Source organism: Oncorhynchus mykiss, chromosome 4 (assembly GCF_057628025.1).
Source record: "Oncorhynchus mykiss isolate SJ-2025 chromosome 4, ASM5762802v1, whole genome shotgun sequence".
Lineage (NCBI taxonomy): Eukaryota > Metazoa > Chordata > Actinopteri > Salmoniformes > Salmonidae > Oncorhynchus > Oncorhynchus mykiss.
The window spans coordinates 80021426-80031383 of NC_143025.1; the positions used below are offsets into that span (position 1 = coordinate 80021426).

The 9958-nt window shown below is 42.1% G+C and overlaps 1 protein-coding gene across 4 annotated transcripts; it reads left to right on the top strand.

The window, feature by feature from the left end:
* The first annotated feature begins 204 nt into the window (after positions 1 to 204).
* Positions 205 to 6163, top strand: LOC110522477 (alpha-1,6-mannosyl-glycoprotein 2-beta-N-acetylglucosaminyltransferase). 4 transcript variants are annotated; one of them, XM_090233109.1, is made up of 3 exons: positions 205 to 751; positions 3941 to 4265; positions 4634 to 6163. In XM_090233109.1, the coding sequence occupies exons 2-3, from the start codon at positions 4239 to 4241 to the stop codon at positions 6002 to 6004; spliced, it is 1398 nt and encodes a 465-aa protein (XP_090089235.1). In that variant the 5' UTR covers positions 205 to 751; positions 3941 to 4238; the 3' UTR covers positions 6005 to 6163. The 4 variants fall into 4 exon arrangements, with proteins under 4 accessions (XP_090089235.1, XP_021456581.2, XP_021456582.2 ...); XM_021600906.3 differs by having other exon boundaries at positions 257 to 751; positions 3941 to 4295; XM_021600907.3 differs by lacking the exon at positions 205 to 751 and adding an exon at positions 1588 to 1906.
* Positions 6164 to 9958: the final 3795 nt, after the last annotated feature.

The window sequence follows — 9958 nt, forward strand, 5'->3', positions numbered from 1 at the left end:
TGTATAACCTAGTCATTTCAGCAGTGTATTGTACACTACACAATTCAGTGGGTTTAGAGGCTAGTCAAAGACCACTCACTTCCTCTGTCCCCGACACACTCAATCCTCTTCATTTCGCTTCCCACCCAGACAAATCCACGGACAACACAATCACCATTGCATTCCACACTGCACTCTAAGCTCACGGCCCTGGGAGTGAACTCCTCCCTATGGGAGGACTTGCTGACGGGCCACCCCCATGACTACGTGGCCTCACACAGTCCCAACTTCATCGTCAAGTTTGCTGAGGACACGACAGTAACAGGCCTGATTACCAACAACGACGAGGAGGTAGGACCTCTGACGGTGTGGTGCCAGGTAAACAACCTCACCCTCAACATCAGAAAAAGAAAGGAGCTGATTGTGGACTTCCAGAGGAACCAGGCTGGGCACGACCCCATTCTTTCCAAGTTCCTCGGAGTACACATCTCCAAGGAGATAAAATGGTCAAGCCACATGGACACCGTGGTGAATAAGTAATGACAGCGACTCTTCAACCTCAGGATGCTGAAGAAATGCAGCTTGTCCCCGAGGGCCCTCGCACTATTCTACAGGAGCACCATCGAGAGCATTCTGCCGAGCTACATCACAGCCTGGTACTCCACCGCCGCAGACCGTAATGAGCTACAGAGGGTGGTATGCTAAACTGTAACACTGGCCTATAGCTTCTACCCCAAGACCATCAACCTGCTGAATAGCCACCAATAGTCAGGTACCTGCTCCCCCTGTCCCCAACCTGCCCCACCCCAAACTTCCTGGTTCAGTAGTTAGTTATCCGGTTTGAGCAATTTGATTAAGTGATATAGTTAATTGTATTGTTTACAAATGACAAGAAAATCATATCCAAAGTAAAGTGAATATTGCATTTGAAAGCAGATAATTAGATTGAATATGTATCCAAATTGAGTGATTTGGTGTTATCAACAATTGAATTGTGTGTTGTAAATTGAAAATGTGCTTAGAGTTTTGAAACATGAGCCATTTTGATGATCTGTATAGATTTGTATTTTTAGAGTTGTGAAAATTTACAACTTACTTGTGAAAATTGCACCAAAGTGATTGAAAAAAAAGGTAATTATACCAATAGTATGTGAATCAATAGAAAAGTACATAATAAAATCAGCAAGATTCAATTTGTTTCATACTGCAATTAGTATTTAATAAGAAAAACAAATACAACAGAACGTACGGTGTACAACAACTACCAACACAGAAGTGTTCCAGTAAAAATTCTTTGGATACTTTCCAACTTTGAAATGTAAAGTAATGCCAATTGGACCATCATTTATTTTTCATGATTTCTTGAATATTTAACAATAATGGCCTGAAGTTAGGCTAGTAATGATACTCGTTTTGCCTCTCTTTTGTATAGAATATAATCAAGAATAATGTAATATACCGACAATAATATCGAACTGGTTTAGATTATTATCATAGTCGCCTATAAAAAAAATTCTGTAAGAAAACAGATCAGAAGAAGCCTTTGTTTATCTACAAACAAACTACTAATTCTAAATAAATAGTATACCGACTACATGTAAAATCTCCATATTGTTACATTGTTATAAATTACAATTCAATAGTTCAGTTGAATGCAACATTGTAGCACACTAGCCTAATATATCAATTTATGTTTTATGTCTTGAGAGACCCTATGGAGTAATGCATTGTGGGAGTCAAAGCTAGGCAGTGGTTCCGTATTTGGTACTTCTTGCCAACGTAAGCTAGCTAGCTAGCTGGCTGGCTAATGTGTTATTTTGCCCCGAAATTGGGAGCAGGAGAGAAGGAATGGAGGAGAATGAATACCTCGATTCACCGCACTGTTAATTTCGGCAAAGAAAGCTGCACAGCACGACTAATATTTTAGGTAACTATACAAACGCATTTTCTTCGCACTGTGAGAGTGGTTGCGACAGTCTGTTTTGGCCAATGACTGAGGCGCGACTACGGAGTGATTGCTTTTAAATATAATACGCTCGCTCCAGCTAACTTCTACGAGACAAATGTAGCTTGCTAGCTAGCTATTAGCTACCATAACATCACCCGGTAAACAACGTTTAGGCGTCTAAATATAGCTAGCTAACTAGTTGTGAATGATGTAACGTTACACCTACACGGCACGAATCTCGAGCGAAATGGGGTTGGTGGTTTGATGTCGGTGTCCACCGCTCCAGGCGCTAACAAGACGATTGATGGTGTAGGGAGGAGGAAGCTACGTTCACTTACATGAACTAGATTTGGCTAGAGAACCCCCATTTCCTTCTTGACCAACATGTGCCATGGGAAGGAGTACATGTTATACCGAAATGTTTATTACATTACTGTTCAGAAACATAGAAAACGGTCTAGATTGAAATGATAGGCGGTGGCTAGTTTAGCTCTACATCTTGTTAACTGTGCGTGTATCGTGTCATGTAGTGAAAGTTAGCACAGGCGTATAATGTACACTTTAAGGACACCGTAGGCTGATGTCTACAATCTATTTGAACATCATTGTTGTGTTTTAGGCTAGGGAGTCTGATCCAGTGCAAAGGTTATTTAGCTTTCCATTTTGTGGATGTCTTGATATGTGGTATTGATTGTGATAGTGCCTCTGGGCAGTAGACACAGATGAGCTAGTTCAACCAAGAAACGCTGCAAAGACGAGAAGAGAACAGGGAACTAATCATAGACTGTTAAAGTGGAGCACAGGCTGGTATGTCTAAATGAAGAATCTAAATCGTGATGAATGGCTGCAGATACTTTATCTTCACAAAGTATTAGGCCTACATGATGATCATGTCTCTTACAGTTTGACATTTAGTCTACTGGTTATCGGGAACGTTATTGTCAATGTATGGGGCATTGGCAGTGGTGCATTTGTTACATGGGTTGTCACTTACAGTGCATTCAGAAAGTATTCAGACCCCTTCCCCTTTTCCACATTTTGTTACATTACAGCCTTGTTTTAAAATAAATTAAATAACACATTTTCCTCATCAATCTACACACAATACCCTATAATGTCAAAGCAAAAACAGGTTTTTAGAAATATTAGCATATATATATATATATATATATATATATAATTACCTTATTTACATAAGTATTTAGACCCTTTGCTATGATACTCGAAATTGAGCTCAGGTGCATCCGGTTTCCATTGATCAATCTTGAGATGTTTCTCCAACTTGATTGGAGTCCACCTGTGGTAAATTCGATTGATTGGGCATGATTTGGAAGGGCACAATCCTGTCTATACAAGGTCCCACAGTTGACAGTGCATGTCAGAGCAAAAAACAAGCCATGGGGTCAAATTAATTGTCTGTAGAGCGCAGAGACAGGATTGTGTCGAGGCACAGATCTGGTGTGGTGACGCACCCCATCCAACCTGACAGAGCTTGAGAGGATCTGCAGAGAAGAATGGGAGAAACTCCCCAAATACAGGTGTGCCAAGCATGCAGCGTCATACCCAAGAAGACTCGAGGCTTTAATTTCTGCCTATGGTGCTTCAACAAAGTACTGAGTAAAGGGTCTGAATACTGTAAATGTGATAATTCCATTTAGACTTTTTTTTATACATTTGCAAAAATGTCTAACCTGTTTTTGCTTTGTCATTATGGGGTGTTTACAGATTGAGGGGGAAAAAAACTATTTAATACATTTTAGAATAAGGCTGTAACGTAACAAAATGTGGAAAAAGTCAAGGGGTCTGAATACTTTCCGAGTGCACCGTATCCGCTCTTATTAAAAAATCAGTTATGTTTTATTTTACTGGAAAATTGTATATGGACCCCGATAACAGCCATTGTTTTATTATTTATGGTATGTAGGTGGGTTGCATTTAATAAAGTAGCCATGTTTAGTAAAGACAATAAGAAATGGTAAAAATTTCTCTTATTTCTCTTATTTTGTTTTCCAGTGGGTTCCATGCACAACTCTACACTGCAGCCTCTGAGACCAACATGCCTTATGGGAATCTCACATGGCATCACTTATATTCCACAAAGACACATGTCTACATTCTAAAAATGTGTGCTAGCAACAAGTGTTAGCAACCAACAGAATTTTAAACTGTTTTCTATCAAGACTCCCTGCCTGCCTCCCTTCCTGCCTGCCTCCCCCAAGCACAGCAGTGCCATTAGAAATTGCAAACCTGCCTTTTTTCAGTTTCTCTACAATCAACTCCTCTCCCTTCCCAAGGGGGGTGACTGCCTGTCATGAGATTCCGAGTCTACAAGAGGAAGGTACAATACACGACGAGTCCCAAGTCATGTGTATGTGCTGCATGTTTCTGTACTGGGCATGTTTTAAATGGCACAAACAAATCAAATGTATTTGAGAACAGTCATATACAATAAAATGTCATATATTGTGACACATTTAGTTCAGTTGAAGAAGCCGGACCCACTGGATCAATTGAATGATTGAATAACCTATTAACTCCTGTAAACTCATATGAACTCTGTTACACAATCTTACTGTATCGTATAAGTATTTCAAATAAGATAATATAAATAACAATGCCAATGACAACATTAGTAAAATTACTGCAATAGCAGGCAGGATTGAGTCCAAAACTGGGCACAGGATATGATTTGTATTTTATCTCCAGGTGGTGATACTGACACTGGTGGTGGTGGTGTGTGGCCTAGCCTTCTGGACCAGTGGGAAGCAGAAGAAGAGCAGTGGGGTGGTGGTCGTGAAAGAGGCTGAGGGGGCGAGGAGAAGCAGCAGTAGCCAGGTGCAGCCACAGCCGCAGGCCACACCTGCAGTCAGCCGGATACCTAACCTACCACCCATCGCACCTGTCAACGAGACACACCAGAAGAACCAGCCTGAAAAGCACCTGGAGAAAGAGGAGGTGGTAAAACCAGAGGTGGACAACACCACCCAGGTCTACCGTGGCATTGTGTTCCAGCTCAACTTTGACCAGACAGTGAGACATGAGGAGCAGTTCAGGGCAGCGAGGAAGAAGGATGATCTGGTGGTGGTGGTCCAGGTGCACAACAGACCTGACTACCTGAGGCTGCTGGTGGAGAGTCTGAGAAAGGCCAGGGGCGTGGAGAGCATCCTGCTGATCTTCAGCCACGACTTCTGGTCCCCCGAGATCAACCAGGTGGTGGCCTCAGTGGACTTCTGCCAGGTTCTCCAGATCTTCTTTCCCTTCAGCATCCAACTGTACCCCCAGGAGTTCCCGGGCCACGACCCCAGGGACTGCCCCAGAGACATTTCCAAGATAGACGCCTTAAAGCTGGGCTGCATCAACGCAGAGTACCCCGACTCGTTTGGCCACTACCGCGAGGCCAAGTTCTCCCAGACCAAGCACCACTGGTGGTGGAAGCTGCACTTTGTGTGGGACAGGGTCCGGGCCCTGAAGGACCACCGGGGTCTGGTGCTTCTCATCGAGGAGGACCACTTCCTCTCCCCTGACTTCCTCCACTTCCTCAAGCTGATGTCGATCCTGAAGAGGGAGAGTTGCCCTGACTGTGACATCCTATCTCTGGGGAGCTACGGCCACATCAGCTACCCCAGTAAAGCCAACAAGGTGGAGGTGAAAGCCTGGAAGTCCACCGAGCACAACATGGGCATGGCTCTGAGCAGGGAGACCTACCAGAAACTCATTCAATGCACCGACGCCTTCTGCACCTATGACGACTACAACTGGGACTGGTCCCTGCAGCACCTGACCGTAACCTGCCTGCCCTCCTACTGGAAGGTCATGGTGAGCGAGGCACCCCGCGTCTTCCATGCCGGGGACTGCGGGATGCACCACAAGAAGTCCGTGTGCATGCCGTCCAGCCAAAAGACCAAGATAGATACCATTCTACAGAGCAGCAGCAATCAGCTGTTCCCCAAGAACCTGCTGATTACTAAGAGACTTCCGGCTAACGGGGCAGGGGGGGTGGCGCCCCACGTGAAGAACGGCGGTTGGGGGGACATTAGGGACCATGAACTCTGCAAGAGCTACCCTCGATTACAGTGACCTTATTATAATTGTTAGGCCTATATTGTTACTATTCTCTTTTTTGCATCCTCTGAATTTAAGAAAAAGAAAGCCTTTTGAAAATAATCTTCATGGAATATTTCTTCATATTGCCTGTTTTATCTGACTCTTCCAAATAAACAGTTTGTTGGGTTTGGGCTTCTTTGTCACATGTCTCTTTATATATCCAAGACATTGATTTTTATTTATATATAAATAGATAGTTGAAGTCGGAAGTACTTTTAGGTTGGAGTCATTAAAACTTGTTTTTCAACTACTCCACAAATGTCTTGTTAACAAACTATAGTTTTGGCAAGTCGGTTAGGACATCTACTTTGTGCATGACACAAGTAATTTTTCCAACAATTGTTTACAGACAGATTATTTCACTTAAATCACTGTATTATAATTCCAGTGGGTCAGAAGTTTACATGCACTAAGTTGACTGTGCCTTTGAACAGCTTGGAAAATTCCAGAAAATTATATCATGGCTTTAGAAGCTTCTGATAGGCTAATTGACATCATTTGAGTCAACTGGAGGTGTACCTGTAGATGTATTTCAAGGCCTTACCTTCAAACTCAGTGCTTCTTTGCTTGACATCATGGGAAAATAAAATCAGCCAAGACCTCAGGTAAAAAAAAATTGGAGACCTCCACAAGTCTGGTTCATCCTTGGGCGCAATATCCAAACACCTGAAGCTACCACGTTCATCTGTACAAACAATAGAACACAAGTATAAACACCATGGGACCACGCAGCCCTCATACCGCTCAGGAAGCGATGCGTTCTGTCTCCCAGAGATGAACGTACTTTGATGTGAAAAGTGCAAATCAATCCCAGAACAACAGCAAAGGACCTTGTGAAGATGCTGGAGGAAATAGGTACAAAATTATTTATTTCCACAGTTAAACGAGTCCTATATCTACATAATCTGAAAGGCCGGAAGAAGCCACTGCTCCAAAACCGCCATAAAAAGCCAGATTACGATTTGCAACTGCACGTGGGGACAAAGATCGTACTTTTGGGAGAAATGTCCTCTTGTCTGATGAAACAACAATAGAACTGTTTGGCCATAATGACCATCGTTATGTTTGGAGGAAAAGGGGGAGGCTTGCAAGCTGAAGAACAATACCCCAACTGTGAAGTATGGGGGTGCCAGCATCATGTTCTGGGGGTGCTTTGCTGCAGGAGGGACTGGTGCACGTCACAAAATAGATGGCATCATGAGATAGGAAAATTATGTGGATACAGACATTGAAACAACATCTCAGGACATCAGTCAGGAAGTTAAAGGTTGGTCGCAAATGGGTCTTCCAAATGGACAATGACCCCAAGCATACTTCCAAAGTTGTGGCAAAATGGCTTAAGGACAACAAAGCCAAGGAATTGGAGTGGCCATCACAAAGCCCTGACCTCAATCCCATAGAACATTTGTGGGCAGAACTGAAAAAGCATGCACGAGCAAGGAGGCCTACAAACCTGACTCTGTTACACCAGCTCTGTCAGGAGGAATGGGCCAAAATGAACCCAACTTATTGTGGGAAGTTTGTGGAAAGCTACCCAAAATGTTTGACCCAAGTTAAACAATTTAAAGGCAATGCTACCAAATGCTAATTGAGTGTATGTAAACTTCAGACCCGCTGGGAATGTGATGAAATAAATAAAAGCTGAAATAAATAATTCTCTCTACTATTTTTCTGACATTTCACATTCTTAAAATAAAGTGGTGATCCTAACTGACCTAAAACAGGGAATTTTTACTTGGATTAAATGTCAGGAATTGCAACTCAATATTAAGAAGGTGTTCTTAATGTGTTGTACACACTGTTTGTAAAGAATCACATATATATATATATATATATATACAGTAGCAGTCAAAAGTCTTTATTTGACTATTTTCTACATTGTAGAATGGTGGTGAAAACATCAAAACTATGAAATAACACATATGGAATCATGTAGTAACCAAAAAAGTGTTAAACAAATCAACATTTATTTTATATTCTTCAAAGTAGCCACCTTGATTACAGCTTTGCACAATCTTGGCATTCTCTCAACCAGCTTCACCTGGAATGCTTTTCCAACAGTCTTGAAGGAGTTCCCACATATGCTGAGCCCTTGTTGGCTGCTTTTCCTTCACTCTGCGGTCCAACTCATCCCAAACCATCTCAATTGGGTTGAGGTCGAGTGATTGTGGAGGCCAGGTCATCTGATGCAGTTCTACATCACTCTTCATCTTGGTCAAATATCCTTTACACAGCCTGGAGGTGTGTTGGGTCATTGTCCTGTTGAAAAACAAATGATAGTGTAAACCAGATGGGATGGTGTATTGCTGCAGAATGATGTGGTAGGCCATGCTGGTTAAGTGTGCATTGACATTTTTTTAAATCACAGAGCACCATCACACCTCCTCCTCCATAGAACTACACATGCGGAGATCATCCGTTCACCTGCTCTGCGTCTCACTAAGACACGGCGGTTGAAACCCCAAATCTCAAAATCCATCAGACCAAAGGACAGATTTCCACCGGTCTAATGTCCATTGCTCTTGTTTCTTGGCCCAAGCGAGTCTCTTCTTCTTGTTGGTGTCCTTTAGTAGTGGTTTCTTTGCAGCAATTTGAGCATGAAGGCCTGATGCACGCAGTCTCCTCTGAACAGTTGATGTTGAGATGTGTCTGTTACTTGAACTCTGTGAAGCATTTATTTGGACGGCAATTTCTGAAGTTGGTAACTAATGAACTCATTCTCTGCAGCATAGGTAACTCTGGGTCAACCTTTCCTGTGGTTGTCCTCATGAGAGCCAGTTTCATCATAGGTTTTTGCGACTGCACTTGAGGAAACTTTCAAAGTTCTTGATATTTTCCGTATTGACTGACCTTCATGTCTTAAAGTAATGATGGACTGTCGTATCACTGTTGCTTATTTGATCTGTTCTTGCCATAATATGAACATGTTATTTTATCAAATAGGGCTGTCTTCTGTATACACCCCTAACCTGTCACAACACAACTGATTTGCTCAAACACATTAAAAAGGAAACAAATTCCACAAATTAACTTTTAACAAGGCACACCTGTTAATTGAAATGCATTCCAGGTGACTATCTCATGAACCTGGTTGAGAGAATGCCAAGAGTGTGCCAAGCTGTCATCAAGGGTGGCTACTTAGAAGAATCACACATTTAAAATATGTTTTGATTTGTTTTACAGGTTTTTGGTTACTACATGATTCCATATGGGTTATTTCATAGTTTTGATGTCTTCACTATTATTCTACATGCAGTGTAGAAAATATAAAAAAAATAAAGACATTCCTTGAATGATTAGGTGTGTCCAATCTTTTGACTGGTACTCTACATATTATTAAAGTAATTATTTAAATTCATGGTTTAATATGTGGAGGAATACCAGACAACCTTCACCGCATTGAGATGAATGATAAATTCCTGGTTTTGGTGCTGTAGCAGAAACATTTACATTTGAAGTGCTTAGGATGCAGCTCTCTATTGACAGTTTCCTCTAGGCCAAGCTAGCTTGGTGGCTTCTCTGAGGCGGCATTGATTTCCATTCCCTTACCCCCGCTTAAAGCAATGGTTTAAAGCTTGCCTGATCACTGTATATAAGATCTATCTGGGATGACTGCAGAGTGAAGGCCGACTCCGTTTCTCATCTCCATAAGTGTAAATCCACTACAGTTGTGGTGAAAAGTTTTGAGAATGACACAAATATTAATTTTCACAAAGTCTGCTGCCTCAGTTTGTATGATGGCAATTTGCATATACTCCAGAATGTAATGAAGAGTGATCAGATGAATTGCAATTAATTGCAAAGTCCTTATTTGCCATGCAAATGAACTGAATCCCCCAAAAAACATTTCCACTGCGTTTCAGCCCTGCCACAAAAGGACCAGCTGACATCATGTCAGTGATTCTCTCGTTAACACAGGTGTGAGTG

Bases quoted from the DNA above. Each gene is read 5' to 3' on its own strand.
- LOC110522477 (XM_021600906.3), top strand. From the start codon at position 4,239: ATGAGATTCCGAGTCTACAAGAGGAAGGTACAATACACGACGAGTCCC. The intron at 4,296-4,633 runs GTATGTGCTGCA...TTTTATCTCCAG, and splicing joins CGACGAGTCCCAAGTCATGT to GTGGTGATACTGACACTGGT.